This window comes from Numenius arquata, chromosome 3, assembly GCF_964106895.1.
Source record: "Numenius arquata chromosome 3, bNumArq3.hap1.1, whole genome shotgun sequence".
NCBI lineage: Eukaryota > Metazoa > Chordata > Aves > Charadriiformes > Scolopacidae > Numenius > Numenius arquata.
Window position 1 is genome coordinate 12,339,593 of NC_133578.1, and position 23,179 is coordinate 12,362,771.

Sequence of the window (23,179 nt, forward strand, 5' to 3'; positions counted from 1 at the left end):
TAGCTATTAGAAGTCAGAATCTGGGCAGCGTTATATTGAATGTCACAATCACAACATATCTAAGATCAATCTCATTCCTTCCATTTTACATTTCAACTATTAATACTGTTTTGTTTCCCTTTGAAATTATGAACACCAGTACTTGTTTGCCTATTCTTTTAATAATTCTCCAAATAGTATTGTGCCAGTTGATTGGCATGAGTGATTTATTGCATAAAGTATCATTTTTATGACAAAGTGAGCTCTTACACCATTTTTCTTTTACAAACATGTCTGACCTGGTAGGAGTTTATTAATGGTTTGACTTTATATTTTTCTTCTTTTTAACACTTGTCAGAGTACAGTTAGGTACATTCCTGGCATAGATACTAACGTGTTTTTTGCCTGTGAGATCTCAAAATAAATGGTAGCTGGAACAAACAAACAAAAGAGGGTACTCATAATTAGAGCATCATGCATTTATGCAGGCAGGTTAGATAGTGTATAGTTAAAAAGGAGTTGATTTTAATATGAGAGAGTTCTTTGTTTGAAGCTATGGGGGGGCTTTTTGTTTGGAAAAAAGTTTTTAAGAAGGCTCCAGCCGACATTACAGTGGTGTTAGACATATAAGGACTGAGCAGAACAAGCTTCCTCACACGGTGAACTCTTTAGAGCAGGAACCATTTTGTTTTGCATTTGTATAGTACTTGGCAGAGCAGTGCCCTGTGCTAGCGTCCTGCTTTGTGACTCACTCTTGGACAGAAAATCCAGATAGAAAATTTTTGCATGGTTACAAAGTCATTCTAGAAGACGCTAGTGAAAGGGGTTTGGAAGCTGGGATCCGTTACCAGACTGGAGAATTGAGGTGCATGCTGAATAGAAGTCAAAACTTGCGAACTTGCCATTTTTAAAATCATCTTGCTCTGCTTTTTTTGGCTAGATTTAGTATCATGTGACTATATAGATTGAAAAGGAACTACTTAACATAGGCTCAGGTAGCAGTGATGGTGTAGTTAGAAAATGCCCAGAGTTTGTCTTGCTTTGTGTAAGCACTTTTTTCTTCCTAAGTGTCTTGGCAGCACAAAGAGTTGGTAATCTTGTTAGCAATAATGCCTTAACAACTTTCTTGTGACTTAGCTACCAAATCTTCCTATCAGTTGTGCAAGTCTGCGTCTGTCAGTCTAACTCGGATCTGCCGTGACTCTTTTGATTTCTTTTTAACTAACTTGCAGCAAGAGTTCAGTGTGTAATTAACAGAACTCTACGTGCTGCTGAAAGTACATGGATTCTTCAGCTTAAAAAACACTTCTGAAAGTTTAAGGGAGTCATCTGGGGAGATGGTGTGAGCATCAGATCTGACACAATCCATATTTGTCACATGCCACAAAATCTCCCTCTGTACTGCCATTTTTGTATGAATCTTCCTTCTTCCAGAAATGCACGCAGGTTTAAATATAGCAAAAGAAAGACATTTGCTATAATCACTGGTAATATATTGCAATGTCTAATTAGTCTTATAAGTGTTTTATTTTTAAATCAAGTAACAAAGCAATGTCTTGTTTCTAATTTGCATTTATCTTCCATATACTTGTTTCTTTTCTCTGCTAAGCTAAAGAGCCCATTTGTACTTGACAGAATGGCTTTGACTCTGTAATAAAGATACCCCTCTATCTCTTTTTTTCAAAACTTGATGAGTCAAGCTTTTACTAACTTTCTCTCCATGATGCACTTTATCCAGCCCTTGGAGGCTTGGGGTTGTATTGTTTTGTTGGTTTTGCTGTTTGTTGGTTTATTATCCTATTTAGAAAATCACAGAACCACAGAATGATATGGTCTTGGAAGGGACCTCTGGAGATCGTCTAGTCCGACCCCCCTGCCAAAGCAGGTCCACTAGAGCAACGTTGCACAGGAGCATGTACAGGCGGGTTTTGAATGTCTCCAGAGACGGAGACTCCACCACCTCTCTGGGCAGCCTGTTCCAGTGCTCTGCCACCCTCAAAGTGAAAAAGTTCCTCCTCATGTTTAGATGAAACTTCTTATGTTCAAGTTTGTGCCCGTTACCTCTCGTTCTGTTCCTGGGCACCACTGAAAAAAGACTGGCCCCATCCTCCTGACACCCACCCTTTAAGTATTTATAGGCGTTGATCAGATCCCCCCTCAGTCTTCTCTTCTCCAGACTAGAAAGACCCAAGTCCCTCAGCCTTTCCTCATAAGAGAGATGCTCCAGGCCCCTAATCATCTTTGTAGCTCTCTGCTGTGCCATCTCCAGCACTTCCCTGTCCTTCTTGAACCGGGGAGCCCAGAACTGGACACAGTACTCCAGATGTGGCCTCACCAGAGCAGAGTAGAGGGGGAAGATAATCTCCCTGGACCTGCTGGCCACACTCTTCTTGATGCACCCCAGGATGCCATTGGCCTTCTTGGCCACAAGGGCACATTGCTGACAATACAGACATCAGAACCGTACATCAGTATCATTAGTGAGACGGAGGTAACCTTCCCATTGCTGTGCTTACTGGAGGTCACTGGTCCTCTTTCTACCTCACAACAGTGGAGCTCATGTTTCTTACTTCTGTATTAAACATTTAATCCTGAAAACAGAGCATCCCTTGCTGTACGTGGATGCTTGTCATTTCACTATCTTAAGCCCCATGTTCTTTGAGTGAATTGGACTCAGGTTAACAAGAAAATGAGATTGATTTTGAGGACTAGACTGTTTTCTCTCTCTTTCTGTCTTTTCCCTTTCCAACATTCTTTCTATTATCTGTATGTTTATTAACATTAATTTAGGAATACTTCTACATCACAAATTAAAATATTGAATAACTTTAGTTATAGTCTAGTCACAGAGGAAATCCACCAGAAACATACCAAGTGATGATTTCCTATTGCCAGCTCCTTCATGAGGTCTTTATTTTGGCAGCTCTAACTCCTCCTAACACGAGTGTCATTAATATAGTAATATAACATTAATTACAAGTGGAATAGTATAACACAAATATTTCAGTAAAGACTAAGAAAATTACCTTTGCACATACATTTGTCAGTTAAATGTGCGATCTCATGAATAATGAAAGTAGGTTTCTTACATTGTTTTTCCTTAAAACTGTATCAATTAGCAAAAACTGAATTTGACAATTTTTCTTCTCTGAAACTCATGTGAGTTTTTTCACTCACAATGTCTGTTGTCATTGTAACTGTAGTCAATATTTTCTAAGTCACTTGCCATTTTTAAACATGACTGTGACACTAGCACATATTTGCACTTTCCCAGACAATTTGTTATTTATTAGAAAATTAACACCAGTGGGCCAACAAGTTCCTTAACAAATGTTTTATGGCTCCTAGGCACACTTTCTCATGGCCTACTATTTATTAATATTGCCTAAATACTCCATAGTACTTCTTTATCCCATGGGATACAAGTGAGGAAGACATAAACTTCAGTCTGCATCATGGATGGGAGTCAGGAGGTTGGCCAGTTAGATGCCCGTGTGGGGAATTAGACTCAAGAGCTGGTTTTTTATTGGTTTGTGTATTTGTTTTATATCTGAAGTTGACTTTCTGCGGAGTTTCATGGAAAGAATGCAGAAGCCTAGAGATATTTTAAACTGGCTTGCACTATTTTTGAGTAAGCCAGAAAATGCTTTAATAGCTCAAAATGGAAGGGAAAGTCTTTGTGTATCTAAACCAGCGCCTCCAGTAAGCTGTTAGCTTCTGTGGCTGCTAAGGTCTTTTCTAGAGCTGCACCAGTTCCAATGTCTAAGCGGAAGATCCCAGTATTCATGTTTACTCCAATCCTGCCCTTTGTGACAGTGTTTTAAAGACTGTCTGTGGGCTCATTCCTAAAAAAAAAAAAAAAAAAAAAGTAGAGTGATCGGGGGACAAAATTGATAGCAAATTCTTTTAGTTGACTGGGATTTGTGAAGTGCCAGGATTCAGAATATCCAACTGGAGTACTGGAGTAACCAGTCTGGGCTCTCTTGCAGTTTTGAGAGAATAAGCTCGTTTCAGGTCATGAAGGCTTTTTGCAGAGGAAATACCAAATACTTTGTTGAAAGACATTTGGCCTTCTACCCCCAGGAACTGACTGTAGCTCTAGATCACAGAACATAAGCCTGTTGGGGAGTTTCCTGTCCTTATGAAATCTCATCAAGTTTTGCCTCTTAGGTTGTGGGGTTTTTTCTGGTTTTCTGAGAAAATGAGTTTTCTACAACCATGTGCTCTCTCAGCCTTCCCTTCCACTCCTGACTCAGGCTGCCTCATACTTTTTGAACCATTGGCCAATTTCACACTACGTCCTAGTAGTCCACAGTTTCATGAAAACTAGTGGCTAAATAAGGAAAATAACCCAAATTATCTCATTTCCCCTTCACTCCTCCACTGAGGGCAGAATACCACTGTTGCATCTGTTGGTAGCAACAAACCCAGCAATCCCCATGTACTTTGTATGTGCTGTTTCAGTGTAGTTGCTGGGGATTATGAAGTTGAAGGAAATAGGATACTAATTATTGCTGCAGAGGGTTGGAAGTCAGGAGAAAAAGGATGTAGCCCTTGAAAAAAACAGATTTCCTTCATCTTCCTTCTCACAAAATAACTTCATTAAAATTCAACACATATAAATATTCTCTTGGAATGAGTAAGACTGACATTATTTCATGAGGACTCTTCTTCCAGTTGAATAGGCCAAATGCAGCTTTGATGAACCCCCTGCCATGCAGCCTGGTCAGGGCTAGAATCTAAAAGCAAAGATAACAGAACACTGAATGCACATGGCAAGTTCAGGGTTGTCATGAGAAAACCCTAAGATTTGCTTCTAGATTTTTGTCTAAGTGTGGGGAATGACTTATTGTTAGGGTGGGATGTTTCTGTTTGTATATGCTGCATGAGGAAGTGTTTCTCATAAGGTGCTAACTTATATTGCTCCAGTGTGCTGTATGGGCAGCACTGCAACAGTATGAGTGGTGAGGAATGACCCTGCGTCACTTTAGTCTTCAATGAGCTGGCTAGGATGCAGGTGAGGAAGGGCTTTAGAGCAGGTAGAAAACTCCAGCAAAACTAAGGTAAATGCTGCTTTATTCCAGTCCCTTAACAATCCAGTTATCCTTACAAGGCAGACTCCTTCCCTGCAGTAAGGTGACCAGAGATCCCCTTCGTATCTATGTGTCTTTGTTCCATATTTAGTTCTTTTGCAATAGCATTTTTAGGTTCTAATGTGTGATCTTTTCTAATCATGTTATATAGATTTATACAAATTCATAGACTGGAAGTTATCTTTGGCTTGCTCTCCAGTTGTCTCTTTAAACATCAGAGACACGTGAATTTATATTTGCAAGATGCCTGCAAGAATACTTTTCTAGTGTCCCTCCTCCACTTGGAATGGAACTGCAGCTCGTGACATTTTTGGCTCAGACTGACTCATGGAGATGAGTTGCCTCAAGGAAGGCACGTGGCTTTTCTTTTCACCCTGTGGTTGGCCAAGCACAGCACATGTGAGTGAGGGGTCAGTTCTCTTCCGAGATAGTTTTCAGATTGCTTCTCAGGGGGAACTTTGTCATTATTTAGAGCTTCTTGTTTTTGTGGAAGATGAGGAGGCGGGAAAAAATCATTTTCTTCTAACTCTTGTGTATGTCTGGCAAACCAAATTTGCTGAGAACCGTTTGATAATAACATCCAATTTTACAATGAGGGAAAATCTGAATGCCAAAAGCATAATTGCTGTGGCAGAACTGAGGTCTGGTCTCCAAGGGGAGCCAGTAAACTCTCAAAGTTCTACTGAGAGAGGGGTGTTTTTTTCAAGGACCAGTGTCATCTGTGCCTGTGCCATGTCCCACATCACAAAGAGTATATTTGGCAGAGAGCCTGGGATCAGCCACTCTGGAAGACAGAAGGCAGTCTCCAGTTAACATAGAGACAAAGGCGGCAAATAGCAAAAGATGCTGGGAAATTTCCTTATGTCTCGGGAAGCAGGGGAAATGTCTAAAAAATATCACCTGTCCAATATTGCCATTAATTAGGAGAGACTGAGAAAGGTAAATGGAGAAAGGGGGGACCCCTCCACTTCCCTCTGGTGGGACCCCACCTGGAGTACTGCATCCAGCTCTGGAGTCCTCAGCACAGGAAGGACATGGACCTGTTAGAGTGGTTCCAGAGGAGGGACACAAAGATGATCAGAGGGCTGGAGCACCTCTCCTATGAGGACAGGATGAGAGACTTGGGCTTGTTCAGCCTGGAGAAGAGAAGGCACCAGGGAGACCTTATAGCAGCCTTCCAGTACCTAAAGGGGGCATATAGGAGAGATGGGGAGGGACTCTTTATCAGGGAATGTAGCAATAAGACGAGGGCTAGAGGTTTTAAACTGAGAGAGGGGAGATTTAGATTAGATATCAGGAATAAATTCTTTATTGTGAAGGTGGTGAGACACTGGAACAGGTTGCCCATAGAAGCTGTGGATGCCCCATCCATGGAAGTGTTCAAGACCAGACTGGATGGGGCTTTGAGCAGCCTGGTCTAGTGGGAGGTGTCCCTGCCCGTGGCATGGGGGTTGGAACTCAATGATCTTTAAAGTCCCTTCCAACCCAAACCATTCATTGATTCTATGGTTCTATTACTGTAATATGTAGAGGGTGGAGGCATTCTGGACAAGCTAACAGCAATGGGTGGAAGGGCACAGTGTCTCAGGCTGTGTTTAAGGGAGAGACCAGGCTTTCTAGTGAGGGAGGAGAAAGTAAGCCCACACTTCACCCTCACTTAATGAGACACATTTGGAAGAGGAAAGTCTGGAGTGCTATAATTGGGATTCTCCCCAGAGAGCAAAGTACTTCGTTGTTCCAAGCAAAGCAAGCGAACGTAAGGGATTAGGTAAACCACAGTTCTCCTTCCTCATCTCCCCCCAACTACTGGGAACAGCTTCTGTTTTGGTTCACAGAGTTTTATTTTTTAAGAGGAAATATATTTCCCTTGGGTCATACCAAGCTTCCCTTGGTAATTAGAGAGCTTATGTCGCATCCTGTTTCTGCAAACCTTACGAAGTCAAATTTGCTTTTGTGTTTGAAAAGAAATGGATTTGTTGCAATGACAAATTCAATTGCCACTGATATACTAGACTTTCTAACAGATGTTTTACAATATCAGACACTTGTTCTCTAAGTAACTGAAGCAAAGAGAAAATGGGTCTTGGTGTCATTTTTAAACTTGGGCACTAAGCTGAAGTTCTACTTTCACAGATGGTCATGGGAGTGCTAGAGATAAGACTGAATCAAAATATTGCAGATGGTCACTTGAGAAAAGACCTCTTATTAATAGTTCTACACTACTAGCACTTTTGGAAAAAGATCCATGGAGTGAGGGCTTCTTATCCCTGCTATAAGACAAAGAACAGCAGCAGAGATTCTGCTCTGGATCTTCTTTGCCCTCATCCATTAACTACTTTAGGGCTGCAGGGACATCTTTGAGTCTCCTAGGGGACAGCAATGAGATTTAATTTGTCTAACAATGTGGGTTTATTTTATCTAGCATTAATAAAGTTCCAATTCCGATGTTGAATTTTTAAGGACAAAACATCTTCTTCTAGCAGTAAAGAACTGGATCATTTGATGCATTCTGTTCCTTAATAGCACTAAGGTTTTTGTGAACCGCAACATAACATCCATTTGGTCTCTCCTTCCTTTGTATTAGGGACACTGTGTTCACTTACCATTGAGAAGGCCATGCCTGAAGATGGTGGAGAATACAAATGCATAGCAGAGAACGCAGCAGGAAAAGCTGAATGTGCTTGCAAAGTGCTGGTAGAAGGTAAGTACGTTGCTGGATATGGGAAAACCCTGCCTTAGAACTTTCTCCTTTTCCCTTTTATTTCCCAATACCAGCCTTTATGAAACACATACACCAAAAAGAACTATGCCCCCTTCCCTCCTGCACTTTTTGGTCAATATGTAATTCAATGTATAAGGAGCATGAGCAGAGAGACAGTACAGAACCAAGGGCTCTGGCTGCTTTGTGGAATAATCTATGTTCTACTGATGCCCACTGTATTTCTACAAGGATTTAGAGCAATAAGTTGAACCCATCAAGATTTGCTTCTCAGCTGTATGCTTTCTTTAAGATCATGTAAGAATTCGGTGTGTGAGCCTGGGTACCAGTCTGCCTCAGGACTATGTATGGCACATTTCTCACCCTAGAACTTATCAATTCTTTGCATTCAATGACATTTGGTCATTTGTTTTTTTCTAGTGGAAGTGAGTACGAATAAACAAATTAACAGCTCAACCACCCTTGCATGCTGTAGTCTTAGAACATGGACAATTTGCTGACTGAGGTACCTGTTTTCAGCCTCAGTCATAGTGATGACACTGCACTGTTGCCAAGTAGTCTTGGCCTTGGGCAAATATTTTGTCATGAGGTTGAAAACACAGACTTTTAAAACTGCCATGGACTTTAAGTCACTTAAGAGACTTTAAGTAACCCAATGTGCTTCTTATCAGCTTACCAGAAGGTGAGCTCTTCCTTGAATACTGTGATACTTTCCATTGTAACTGAAAATAGCACAAAACTAAACAACAAGCCCAATAACATAGATCTTTGGTACTAAGCCTTCACAATTGTGTTGCATATGTGGTATTTGGAGCAGGAGGTCTAGAAAAGAAAACTATTATTTGTTTTCCTACTGTATTATTTGTTTTTCCTAACGTAGCATGGCACAAGATAAGAACGTGATCCTGTAACTCCGTCAGTAAGGGTCAGTCTTCATGTAGCTGGAAAAGGAATTAATTATACATACAATTACAATTAATTATATTGTTTTCTGTAATGGCATCTTCAATGATACTATGGTCACAACATAGTCTGGCTTAGATATTTGATAAGCTATTGTTTATATTTCTGCAATTTAAAGTAAGACATTTTACCAGCACTGAAGTTCAAAGAAGATTATCAAGAGGAGGCTTTAAGCAAAACCTAGTACCCTGTAACACCTTAACTACCACAGGTGCAGAGGGTTAAAGGATCAGATCAAGTGCTTGGCACAGAGTAGTTTTCCAGAGTTGCCCTAGCATCTTTTAAATGTCTCAGTCACCTGTGTTTTTTGCTTTGACTTTGTCTTCTGATCTCCTTCCTCCCTTAGCATATTTCCTACTTCCAATTTCCCGTGGGCAATGCATGTTCCAGGAGGCAGACTTTGACTTGCAAAGTCTTAATCCTGGGAGGCTGTCAGTTCATGATATATCCATTGCATGATGACATGAATGGCGTTATATCAGCTGTCTGGCTCACCCTGGTAATGGCACCCATGGTGTTAGGAGCTATCTGCTCATGTAATATTGGACACCAGAATGATCTTGATACTGGCTGCCTCATCTGTCTTTTCCATTCCTTACTGGCATGCTGCTTTGGATGGCTGAGAAGAGGGTTTTAAGGAATGGCACTACAGCAAACTCCATCTATTTAGGAGAGATGCCATTTGATATGTCATGTCTGTGACTGACAGAGGGGATGACTGTTATTTTTAAGTTAGAATTGTGACCTAAAACAACAATTAAAATTGCTCCCTTCTACTTGGTCTGCTCTCAGGATCCCAGATGGTGATTTTTAGACTCAACAAGTAACCATAAAGGTAATTATATTCCTTTCAGCCCCATGGACTCAAATCAGATTGAGGAATATTGTATTTCAGTTGTCAAATTAGCTCAGGACTCTAGAATCTGAGTGTCTGAACTCAGATCTAGCATAAGCTTGTGCATTGAATTGTTTGATGGGAGATTCTGTCATCAAACATGAATCCTGTGGTGTCCCTTCTGCCACTTTTCTTTAGGAATGAACCAACGTGTAGTAATATTTTCTTGGAAAGATTTAAACACACAGAGGAAATGCTACTTTTCAAAATGTGCTCATCTATATAGATCACATAGACAATGGAATAGAAGAATGACATGGCAAGAGATTCTTTTGGATGAAATGATGCTTCAAATATGCCTTTGTTTCCCTCTTCCATGCACTGCCTAAAGCAGCTTTGTGCACATTGTACTTTGTTCTATTCAGTCAAAATAAACGTATCAGCTTAGATGATGCCTCTTGTCTAGTTGCTTTCTCAGGCTTTCAGTGCAGCTGCTCTGAGAGAGGGCTTCTCCCTGTCTGCTCCCTCTTCCTTTTAGAATGTGCCATTCTCCAGCAATTCAAAAGGACAGCAATTTCCTCTAATTTTGCAGAAAGATCCAAAACAAACTGATCTTAATAGGCAGCTTTTATATTATTGATTTTTTAATAGGATTTATATTTTATTATTGATTTTGATTGCAGATGCCTCATCCACAAAGACCTCAAAGCCTACTGATAAGAAGACCAAGAAGCCTAAGACCACACTTCCCCCTGTGCTGCCAACAGAGAGTAAGTAACAGTGATTTTGATTACTACCTTTTCATTGGAAACAAAAGAATGCTGTGGGATTCTCTGGTCATTCCCTTCTGTTTGCAGGCATAGTATCAGAGGCTTATGCCATTTCTTTAACCCTTGCACATAAATCATGTCAAATGAGGTTTTGCCTTGTGGGGATTAGAAGTAAGTGCTGAAACTGTGAGTTCAGACTCAGCCCACTCTGTTCTCAGTTTTCCATAATGGTGCAATAAATGTATGATACAGATTTATTTTTGGCTGCCTCCCAAAGAGCACAGAAATTCTCAAGCAGTTTGCTTCAAGTTATGTTGTGTCCTGTGTAGACAACATACTGTCTTGGTGCCATTGGTAGGCAAGGTATCTTGACTGAAATGTCCTGTAGCATAACCTATCCTTTTTTCATGACCATGGGGAATTGTTTGGTGAATTTTACATTTCTTATAGAATCATAGAATGGTTTGAATTGGAAGGGACCTTAAAGATCATTGAGTTCCAACCCCCTGCCATGGGCAGGGACACCTCCCACTAGGCCAGGTTGCTCAAAGCCCCATCTAGCCCCATCTAGCCCCATCTTCATGGCCCTCCTCTGGACTTGTTCCAGCGGGTCCATGTACGTCTTATGTTGGGGGCTCCAACACTGGATGCAGTACTCCAGGTCACATCTCATGAAAGTGGAGTAGAAGGGCAGAATTACCTCCCTTGGCCTGCTGGCCACACTTCTTTTGATGCAGCCCAGGATGCAGTTGGCTTTCTGTGCTGCGAGCACACATTGCCGGCTGATGTTGAGCTTCTCATCAACCAATACTCCCAAGTCCTTCTCCTCAGGGCTGCTCTCAAGACATTCTCCACCCAGCCTCTGTTTTTGCTTGGGATTGCCCCAACCCACATGTAGGACCTTGCATTTGGCCTTGTTGAACTTCACGAGGTTCGCATGGGCCCACCTCTCAAGCTTGTCCAGGTCCCTGGATGGTTCCATGCTGGGTGGCATCTCTTCCCATCCAGCATGTTGGCCACACCACACAGCTCGGTGTTGTTGGCAAACTTGCTGAGGCTGCGCTCAATCCCACTGTCTGTGTTGCCAACAAAGCTGTTAAACAGCACTGGTCCCAGTCCCAGCCCCTGAGGAATGCCACTCGTCACTGGTTTCCACTTGGACATTGATCCATTGACTGCAACCCTCTTGAGTGCAGCCATCCAGCCAGTTCCTTATCCACTGAGTGGTCCATCCGTCAAATCTGTCTCTCCAATTTAGAGACAAGGATTTTGTGCAAGGCAGTGTCAAATGCTTTGCAGAAATCCAGGTAGATTACGTCAGTTGCTTTTCCCTTATCCACCAACGCTGTAATGCCATTGTAGAAGGCCACCAAATTTGGCAGGCATAATTTGCCCTAGTGAAGCCATGTTGGCTGTCACTGGTCACTTCCTTATTTTCCATGTGCCTTAGTACAGTTTCCAGGAGTAACTGATCCATGACCTTGCTGGGCACAGATGTGAGTCCTGTAGTTCCTCGGGTCTTCCTTTTTTCCCTTTTTAAAAATGGTGGTTACTCTTCCCCTTTTCCGGTCAGTGGAAACTTCACCAGACTGCCATGACTTCTCAAATATAATGGATAGTGGCTTAGCAACTTCATCCACCGTTTCCCTCGGGACCTGAGGATGAATCTCATGAGGTCCCATGGACTTGTGCACCTTCAGGTTCCTTAGATGGTCTCAAACCTGGTCGTCTCCTACAGTAGGTGGTTCCTCATTCTCCCAGTCTCTGCCTTTGCCTTCTGTGACTTGGGCGGTGTGGTTAGAGCTCTTGCCAGTGAAGACTGAGGCAAAAAAGTTGTTGAGGATCTCAGCCTTAAATTTTGTTTTAAGCCTAAATGCTGTAAGGTCGCGGTCCAACTGGTCCAGGAGTTCTCACGTCCAGTTTCTCACATATACTTTGCTTGCTTTTAACGCTTTCTGAAATAGCAAATCAGCTAGAAATTTCCATGTTTTTTACTCTCCATACATGAATTTGATTAAGGAAACTTAACGGTAAAGGCAGCACAGTAATGTCATTTTAGAAATTCCTAATACCACTACTACTTTTGAAATTAAGTGTCCATGGGATACAAACGTCTCTTAAATCAAACACTGGAGTTTGAAAGTTGTTTATCTAAGATATCCATTATGTGAGTTCCTAAAAAAGATGTAAAGACATGGTTCTAATGGAAACATTAAATATTTCATCTCTCTCTCTCAAAGAAAAAAAAAAAAAAAAAAGAAAAGAAAGAAACTATAGAAACTATAATCTGATTTTCCAGCATGGAGCATCTGCAGCAGGACGCAGTGCAGTTTTGTACTGACTGATGATCACTAGTAATGATTGTGCTTCTGGAACTGTTGACTTGCATAGAGCTATGTCCTGGGCTGCAGCTCTTTCTGAGTTTCTGGCTGAGCATTGCAACTTTCCCTCCAGCCAGTCGTTTGGGGGTGTGGGAAGGGTCACACCGACATGCTCCACCTCTGTACCTGAGCTTCAAATGCTGTAAATAACAGCAATTAAGAAAAATCATTTTGTTCTTGAACATCAATAGAAAATAACGTTTTAAAGCCATTTAAAGCTCCACAAAATAGTGTTTTGAATAGTGTTTTCTATGCACACAAACACATACATTTCTGATCCCCCCAGCAGTGTTATCTATTGCAGCTTTCCCAGGAGAAAGTGTGAGTTGGGAACTAAATCTAAATATGCAGATATGTGATCTGATCCACATCCTGCTGAAATCACTGCTTGTCTTGCCGTTGATTTTAGTGGAAATTGAATATAGGGAGCAAAACAGAAGCTAGCAAGTCTGGATTCAGAAGTGATTGGGAAAAGAAGGTTGAAATAATGGTGAATAGTTTTCTTAAGATTCTCCAATGGCATATTATATCTGTTTAAAGTTCTTGAACTTCTCATAAGCTCTTTTTTCAAAATACCTTTAAAACATCTTTCCTGTTACTCTGAAAACACCAAGGTAACCAGACACAGTGTTAGGAAGCTGGGCTTTGGAACAGCTTTTGGAAAACTTTGGAAAAATACATATTTAATTTTAAAAGGATTTGGCTGCAGAAATTCCACAGGTGGTTTTTAACATCTCAGTCTCAGAGGACTGTGGGTATTTGCCTGCTTGAAATTAGTGTTATATTTGTACGTTTGTCAGGGGCAAAATATACAAAAGTGATACAGTAGACTTCACAGTTTAAACTGAAACTGAAAACCCTTTCAGATGTAGAGATTTTAAAGGTCCTTACCTGAAGGAGAATGGGCTTAACAAGTCAGATATTTGTGAATCTTTACTGTATTTCTCTCAAAAAGGTGGTTAATAAAGAATGACTGTGAAGTAAGTTGTCACAATCTAACAAGGAGACAAATTTTTACTCTGGTCTCTTCTAGTCTTTGTTGCCACATACCAACAGACTTAATGGCAAGTACAGTCTAAGGATGGTATTGAAGAAATAGAGAACAAAAATTCCTAATAATCCCACTGAATAAGTTCTGAATTTTGAATAGTGAATACAGTCACAGGAGTATACACTGTGTGGGGTACAGAAGCTATATACTCCCTGTGATTTTTAGAAACATGTCTCATGGGAAAAAAATTCATATTTTCCATTTTCTGTAAGAAAGCGCAAGTCAAATTTCATGGTTAACAGCTATGTCAACTTTTTCTCCCTTCAGAAATGATCTTTGTTTTCTGCTCTAGTTAGATACCTACAGGAAAGTCATTAACTTTTGGTTCCTGAAAGCAAAGATCAATAAATTTCTTTTTGTGAAAGACAATGAATGCTGTCAGTATGTTAACCTGTAGAATTTGTCTTGCTGTGAGAACAGTTGCTGACCAGGGTCTTTTGATTACTCATTCTGACAACGTTATTTTATTACTGGAAACTTGGGGTTTGTGAGCTACAGAAATCCAGTAGTAAGTAAAATTTTGGGCATTACCTCTTTTGAAATGCAATATATACTAGGTTCTGGTTTAAAATAAGCAGTTATTTTCAGAAAAACATCTATGAAGGCATCTCTGAATGGATGCTTGCAGTGTTTATGTGCAGAAAGATTGCTCCCATGCTAGCAAATTAGGAAATTTACAATGTATTTCTTTTTGCTTACAATTAATATTCTCTCACTAGAATTTAGCGATAGTTATGACCCTGCAGAATGCAACTCTGTAATGATAAATAGTAATAATGTTTCTGAGAATAACAAACAGATCCAGGTTTGAATCTGAGTGAAATCAACCCTAAGGAAGAATTGAGGAAGGCCACCTCTTTTTTTAATGTTGCAATCGATTCATTCTTCACTGACTGTACTGAGTTAGGCTTTGTCAGTTGTGTCTTTGCTAGGTGGATGTGAAATGCTACTGAGTTAGAATAATAAAGTGTTACATTCCATCTGCACAGATATAAAAGACTAGAAGAGGCAGTGGAAAATTGGAACCTTTCATTATTTATCATACTGCATACCCTGTGCTATGCCAGAACAATCAGTGGGTAATATAAGGGTCTTCTAGTTTGGCATAACCATGCAGCAGAAGTACAAAGCTAAAAATTCTCACCACTTGAACATTTCTCTAGGGAGCTTTGAAAGCATCTGCTGTAAAGGGATTTGGACACCCAAGTCCCATTGAAATGAGAAGTTACTTCAAATTAGGATTAAAGGCAATTTCATATTTAAATTACCAAGGCCACCTGCAAAATCTTCAGTCCTTATTAAACAGACTGTGGAAAAAAAATCAAAGTCCTGCTTGAGATTTTTACTAGTAAATAAGGATTTGATGGTTTATAAATAAATCAACTCTTTTTTAAAAGATCTTTTACTACTCCACACTTCCTAAAATTTTGTCTTCCTTAATGTGTGTTACGCTGAGGACCAAAACAGCAGTAAATCATAGCTTGAGCAACTAGCCCAAGATCACACAATCATTTGCAGGCCTAGAACCCAACTTTCTTGATCCTCAGTCTTGTGAGCAGCTTGAACGCCACATCCAAAACACATCCCAAATATTTACATAAAACATGAGTTTTCCAAAAGACAGATTCTTTTTTTTTTCAAAGGGTTGTTTTTTTTTTCAAGATGTGCTTGCGGAGAGGCATGTTACAACAGTTAGATGCTATTTCTTAAACTTCACCAGGGCTGAGCAGAGCGACATAACTTTACTATAGTAGGAAGAAACTTTATCCCAATCATTGCTGAGAAAAGAATTGGCTTTAGTGCTTTAGAAGGTACCCCTCCAAAATCTAAGCATTGGATTAAAGTGTTTGGAAAGAAAGGCCCGCTGTTTTTTGTAGGGCACCACTTCCAGTAAATATTAAGAAGTGGCAACTATCACCTGTCATAATCAGATGTATGAAAACCTAACAGGATATCCCGGATTCCCTTGTCTGAGTAATACACTTGTTAAACCCACTGCTCTCATATCAAGCCCACATACATTGAAGAGGTGACGCAGAGCAGTTTGATTGCACAAATATAAGTTCTTCCTCTCAGATAAAAATGAAGTTACATCAAAGAAAACAACTTCCTCCGCACACCTTCAAGTGAAGGGGCCCAAAACACATTACTTAGCAGTATTTGGTATCTTGCTGATATAAATCTTTTATATATGCTACTATATAAAATCTGTTTGATTTCCTGTCGAACACATTTTTGGTTAAGTAACGATGCATTCTCTTGCGGATAGTTGTTAATAAAATGTCATCGCTGACAGTGTCCAGATCAAATCCTCTGGAAGGCTGCACTGTTATCTTCCCAGATCTGATTTCTCAACATTATTAGTACGTGAATGCAAGGCTGAGCAGCATGCCACAAATGTAAAGATGTCAGACAGGACTCCTTATCATTTTATATATTCTTTTCCATAGTGGGTGGGATTCTAAGCATTTTAATTACCATGGAAAAATTATGAATCGGTGGCCAAGTAATTAGCACGCAGTTCTGTTATTTACTTTTCAATAGCAATCTTGTCAGAGAATTCAAGTCAACATGCACCATTTAAGAAAATGTCATTAAAACATTAAATTTGATGTGTTAAGTCTAGATAATACATAATTAAATCAGTAAACACTTCAAGGTTTTTCTTTATTTCTATTCTATCAATATAATAAGAAACATGGTTTGGATGAATATAAAATATTTCAAAATCTTCCTTTTATGTCAGATTGTTTTGTCCTCAGTATAAAACTTGCCACTTTCTAAGGGAAGAGCTCAATTATTAAGGAAGTAAATGATCAGGTCATAGGAAAAAAATTTAATCTTTTTTTTTAAGAGAAGCTGAAACGTCCTCTTTTACTATATGTAAATAAAATTGCCATGAGCTATTTTTAAGACCTAGGTATGATTTCTCTGAAATTCTGAATAACGAAAGGTGCTGACTTCATTCCTCAGGACTGAGGTCCAAGGGCAACCAAACCAGCTGAATTAAAATGGCAATGTAAGATTTAACTTGGCGAGTCTGAAGGTTCTTTGCCTTCACAGATGAAATGAAAATTCAGTTACTGTACGTATAGAGAGTGCAATGGAGAAACACTAATTTTTTGTGTAAATCACTTCTCCTCGGTGCCCAGTAAGTGCTGTTTAGCTAATGCCAGGTATGCATTTTGAATCTCTGCCAGGTTACTTTACAGTTCACACCATACTGACATTTTCTGAGTTAATGTTGGCACAGAACAGTATTTTCCATGTGTTTTTCATAAGGTCCATCCTACATAGCTCTATGTTGACAGAAGAAGACAGAAATGTTTATTGACTGTCTCACGCAGAGAAAAATGAATTCAGTTTTTGCAACGTGGCCTGGAACTGAAGAGGTGCCACGCACCGTTTATTCCCGGTTAAGTCATTGACTGCAAATTGCAAATCTGAGGCATGGAATAGAAGCGTTGACCAAAGTTTCTTCTCTATAAAACAGGAACCTAAATTCATTGGCTTAATTAGTGTGCAAAAGCAGATAACACCTAGCTGTTCCCACTGAAATCATTTGGAGCTCCCGAACCTCTGAATGACCTGACAGTATTTGCCTACTTAATAGGCTGGGTAGCAAGCTAATAACCTAGTTTGGATTGCTGTTCCTACACACTTGGGCACAGCATTTTAGCATCTAATTGTAGCTGTTCTCACAGGACATGAGAAATATGAAAATTAAGTCTATATTTAAGAAATTAACATTGTTGTCTTACTCCCACCAGAGCTTGTAGTGGAGTTCACATGATCTGGGTTGTTTGTCAGCTCTATTTGATACTGCACTGCTGAGATTCGCTTTAAGTGCAGGAATTGCTCAAGCACTGTGCTACAAAACTGCTATGGAATTGTTTCTTCCTCCAGCTAAGCTGTTTTAAAATACTGAGTTACTTTCAGCGTACTATGTAGTATTATTGAAGCTCTGAGTGTGCTAGTATATGCTAGCTCTCTCTTGACTGGAATGCAAGAGTGAGTATTTCCTGGATTTTGATTTTTATTTTGAAAAGGAGGAGGCTGCATTTTTTTCAATTAAAGGACAATCTCTGCATGATTTAGAAACTAAATATGGGATGTTGCAACAAAATGACAGTTGTTTTTAATGAAAAAAAAAAAAAAAAAAGAAAGCTATTAAAAACTGTTCCGAAACACGCAAACTAAAATAACTGACTTGTATGGCATTTAGTTTTCTAATTTCTGCCTGTCATCAAATTTAAGCCAGAGTTGTTTTCTATTTTATTGTATTTAGATAATAAACAGTTATTTGGAAACAGTATGAGGAATTTACTCTTTGAGAAGCAATGAAGCAGAACTGTTTAAGCTTTCAAACCTTGATGAAGTGTTCAGGCTACTGGTGCTTGTGCACTGTCACTGTCATTTTCCTCTGTAGCGATTAGCATAGGTTCATGAATGTATGAATAAATTGATAAGTAATGATGTGTTGTCTTTTTCTACTACAGTTGTAACCATCACCTTTCTCCTATTTCATCTTGTCTATGCTAAGTAATACCGGTAATAAGTTTTTTACCATCAAGGAAGTCTGTGACAGAAGCAAGGATGGAACTGAATAATTCATTGCCTTGACCACAAGGCCAAGTGTTTTATTTTTTCTGTAGTTCTAGGTGTCAGACACTCCATTTCTTCCAGCATAGCAGTGAGTAGTGAAGCTTTACAGACAGCAGTCACCTTTGACTGAGTCCCTGATGTCTATCCCCAGAAGGGTCTGAAGGAGGTTACACCGTGATTCATTTACATGTGTGACATCTTCATAATGTCACATCCCACACGTCTGAAGCATTCGAGTGAGATGGGGAAGAAGGAGAAGAGACTTGAATCTAGATTTTCCATCTCCTATATAAATATTCTTGTTACCATGATATCTGACACATTACACACATGACTTCTTTTTCCAGTTTCTCTTAAATGAAACGCTGAAAAAAACCCAATTTAGTTCCTCTCAGAAGATGAAATCTTGAGAAGTTTTGCATGAGGATAAAATGGTTTCCTATGTGACAATAGGATTAGAGTATGTCATTAGCCCTTCTCCTATCCTGAGCTAAAAGAGGCTATTCCACAAGCAGACAGAAGCAGGGAAACATCTTGCTCATTATGTTAACGGTGTTAGGTATTTACTGTACTTGTTTACCAAGTGCTGAAATCCATCTCTATAGAAGACATGCATATAATTTTAGGCATGTCCCTCAAGGAAGACAGTAGGAATTATGGACTGGTTGGAAATGCTATCTTGAGTATTGATTTTTTTTTCAGACTGTAAGAGTTTTATTTCATGCTTTATGAAAGCAAGTTGTGCAGAGAGCCATTTCAGGGGAGGGCTATGCCTATTTTTAGTAAAATTCCAAAAAAGGGAAACAAAAAAGAAAGACGGAGGCTTCTGAACATATCTGCTCTCACGAATTCAACATCAGGGCAAAGAACAGCACAACCAAAAGTCCCACAGCTATCAGCCCGTATGGGATCTTTCCCTTTTTTAGTTTATGTCCGTGTCCATCTCCCCCCCAGACACATGCTCTCTAAGAGGCAAACCTGCCTATAAAGTTATGTAAATACCAGCCTTGTAATGTTTACATTAAGTTGTTTCTAGAAGGCAGATTCATTTAAGGAGGGAATATTATGTCCTTTTTCTTCCAAGCTGGTTTTCAGTTTCAGCCTGTTTCAATGTAAATAACAAAAGAGAGACAAACTGTCTTTTTTAAAAAAGCAGCAGAGGCAGACTTGAACTAACATTTCCAAGAGGCTCAGATATTTTAATGAAAACAATCATTTGACCTTGTCAACTTTGGGTAATCTTATTAGATTTTTTTTCACTAACTGTCTCCAGCAGCTTCTGAAACAAAAGTTGTGTTCGAAAAAGATGCATGAGATGAGCTGGTGTTCCTAAAGAAGATCTAAGAACAGTGGAGTGTACGCTGTTAGCCAAAGAAGTCAGCTTCAGAGACACATCCTTGTACTTTTCCCCTTCCACGCTGCCCTTGCCTTTCATTTCTGCTCAGGGCTATTTGTGTCTGCAAAACAGGATATTCGGCCAGACCTTCCAGCAACCCTTGGCAATCTGCATGGTTTGATGAAGTCCAGTGACAGTCTATATGTCCTCAGTTAAGTGAATGTAATGTCCTGGTGGATAAAAGTAAAAATTTAAAATTTTATGCTTGCATATGAAAAACAGTACCCTAGCTGAATGAGGTGATGCATTCATGTTCTTTGCTTTACTGTTATGGAAATCTTCATTTTATTAAGAGCCTTTTAAACTGCCTTAAGCATAGCCCTTAGTTATTCCAGGGCTTGGAGGGACACCATGCAGTTATTCCACTTACAGGGTAAATGTAATACCTGGTGGTTCATTATACATCCTAGCCTGTATAGAAACATTGTTCTTTAACAGTGATGAATTGAGTGTCACTGACTGTAGTTGTGAATGAACAAATTATGTTATTGAGGTGCCTTCCATAATGAACTGAGAATGTCTGATAGCAGACAGAGAAAAGTGAGAGGGGTATCTGAGTAAATAGATATCCGTTCTGTGCATGTAATCTGCAAAGGCAGAGAATAACATTGTTGGTCAGGAGGAAAAAAAAAATCTTGAGATATTAGGAATGGATATGAATGAATGAAACACAAACATTTGGAGAGTGTGATGACTCCACCAGCACCTTGCTCATTAACTAAGGTACTGCAACAAATACACAATGTAGGCCAAGAGGTGAAAGCTGAGTGAAAATCATGCTGGGCTTAGGGAATTTGCTTTTCCTCCTACTTGTCAGCAGTGACATTTCTGAAAAACAGCAATAGTATCTGCAACCCAAGATGGCACTTGACAAATGATGCTTTTCCTCATCGTTGGTGCTCTTTGTTCATATCAGTGTGGAAGTAATCAAATTCATGTCATTGCTTTAGCTTCTATTAAAAAACATTATAGGTCTGAGGAGATTCTGTGAGATACCCAACAGCTATTTCATTCTGAGTCTGGAGAAGAGCAGAGAATCCAATGTCAAATACAGCACACAGACACACACAGACACAAATATTTACATGTTTTGAAATCATATAACTGAGTTAGTTTGCATGGTATTATGCATCTAATGAATAATTAATCGATTACTTCCATTAATAGGGATGTTTAACAGCAGATGATAGGCCAGTCTCTACAGCCCTACCAGCTGGCACCTGGTCATATACATAGTTTCATCCACATAACTGTGACTATAGCCTGAAAGAAGGGAGAGTTTCAGCTCAGGGTGTGACCATACAATGACAAGTAGGAAAGCTGCTTTGAAAACACCACCTGTTGCTCACGCAGCTTGGGCAGGAATGAGGAGCTGGAAATATATTTGCTGTCACTTACTGTTAAAACATTCAGTCTTTTAACAACCTTTAGCACATCAGTTACTATCTCCAGTGGCTCTAAAACTTAAAATCAATCTTCACAGTCGTCTGTTGCTTGTGAGCTATAATGTTAGACTTCCATAGTGAGTTCACAACTCATGGGTCCTTATTCATGGGGCATCAGGTGATGTGTTCCCTGGGTATCAGGCACAGCTTGTAGTTAGCTGTAGCAAAGGGGGTTAAAATAAAAGACTATTGGTTTGGTGGATTTTTGAGGATTTTTTTTTTGCTGCTCAGTGTCTTGCTACTTTGAAATAACTTAAGTAAACAATGAACCGAAAAATTCAAACCTTTTGAGACTGTTATGGCTATCACTAGGCACCTGTGTATATGCTGCCAGATATTCAAAAGCACTTAGCAGATACTGCCTCCGTTGGAGGCAGTAATATCTTGAAAGCCAGGCTGCTTCAATCAAGCTGCCTACTTGAGCATAAGAAAATAAGAAATGTCCTTTCACAGCAGAGGCCATCCTCTGACAAGGATGCTTAGGATAGCAGATAAAAAGAGAGTGCTCTAAAAAGAATGAACCCCTCTACTTCTGGAATTCAGTGGTTTGAAGGCATCCAGACTGTAACATTTAATGGCCACCACTAGACTAACTCCTATGAATTTGTCCTTTTGAACCTCTTAATGTTTTTGTCTTGCAAAACATTACTTGTCTGTGAACCTAGCTTATGCATGCTATATTTAAAAATCCTTCTTTTGTTTCTTTTATGCCTGCTGCCTGTTAATTTAATTGGGTGGCCCCTTGTTCTTGTTTTATGAAAAATAGTTAATGGTCATTCTCTACCTACTTGTCTTCTCTACTTACTTTCTACCTACCATTCACAATATGTAGAACATTGTCTTCCCAATATTTATGTGCCCAGGCTATAAATTCTGTTTTGACCCTTTCTTTTGTCCCTGCCTAGGGAAGAGGATGAAGCAGAGGGGTGATACTAGTGTTTACTGCCTGTGTATTGCTGTTTCTTTGCTAGCTCACAAGTGGTTTAAGAAGCACTATGTGGTTATTAACTACCCTACTTTTAACTGACCTCATTCAGCTTTGATTATGCTGGAACTCTGAGTAGAAATTCAGCGTGAGATTGATCTTGGCTTGGTGTTTTCACCCCAGTTAACCTGCCATAAGGAATGGAGTATGACAGAATATGGGAGATGTGTAGCAGATTGTTTTGATTCCTTTAAAAGTTCCAGCTTCAACTGTGAATATTCTGAAGATCAATCAGGATAACAAAAGTGTTTTTAAAAAGTATTTTTAATTCTTGAGTTTAATATGCTGAAAGAACACATTAGATTTTCAATTGCCAACAAAGCATTGCTATGGATGTAAACTTTGCAGTTAGGCTGGTACCTTCTAGATCTCACCTTTGAATTAACTTCTTTCTTTTCTATGTTTTTTAACTAGGTGAAGCAACAGTGAAGAAGAAACCAGCTCCAAAGACTCCTCCAAAAGCAGGTAATTTGTTGCATGTGCCATCCTGTAGGAATAAATAATAAACCAATACAGTTTTAAAGAACAGACACCACATTTCTAAGGACAGCTGTTTGCCTATTTGATTTTCTTGCATATGTGATTAAACAGTGAGCATGAAGTTCTACGAGGAGAAAACTGGAAAGCCAAGTCCATTTTTCAAACTCGTTCATAAGGTTACATTGTGCTAAGCCTTAAATTATGAGCATGCAAAAAAGTTACTATCTAATAAACTATAGCAAGATCCTACCCAACGCCAGCAGTAGTGTTGTAATAACACACCTTAGCCTTCAGTGAAAGAGATTTTTCTATGTATCACAGAATGCCACCTCTGCATGAGTAGCTACCACAGAGAAGTTGATAGATTCAACATTTCCTCATAACTGGCATTATGGTAACCCGTTCATGTGTTTGCGCTCTCCTAGGAAAAGCCGTCTATATTTAATGTTACCCAGAATGATCCCTTATAGGAACCTG

General features: G+C 39.6%; 1 protein-coding gene across 2 annotated transcripts in view; it reads left to right on the forward strand.

Annotated features, from left to right (window-relative positions):
• The window catches only part of MYLK (myosin light chain kinase), a 218,319-nt gene that overhangs the window by 145,644 nt on the left and 49,496 nt on the right, over positions 1–23,179 (forward strand). Inside the window, exons 17-20 of one of the 2 annotated variants that reach the window (XM_074145668.1) lie at positions 7,657–7,773; positions 10,273–10,359; positions 11,638–11,640; positions 22,637–22,687. In XM_074145668.1, coding sequence (XP_074001769.1) covers positions 7,657–7,773; positions 10,273–10,359; positions 11,638–11,640; positions 22,637–22,687 — 258 coding nt within the window. The remainder of the gene's footprint in view (positions 1–7,656; positions 7,774–10,272; positions 10,360–11,637; positions 11,641–22,636; positions 22,688–23,179) is intronic. The other variant, XM_074145670.1, reaches the window with a different exon arrangement.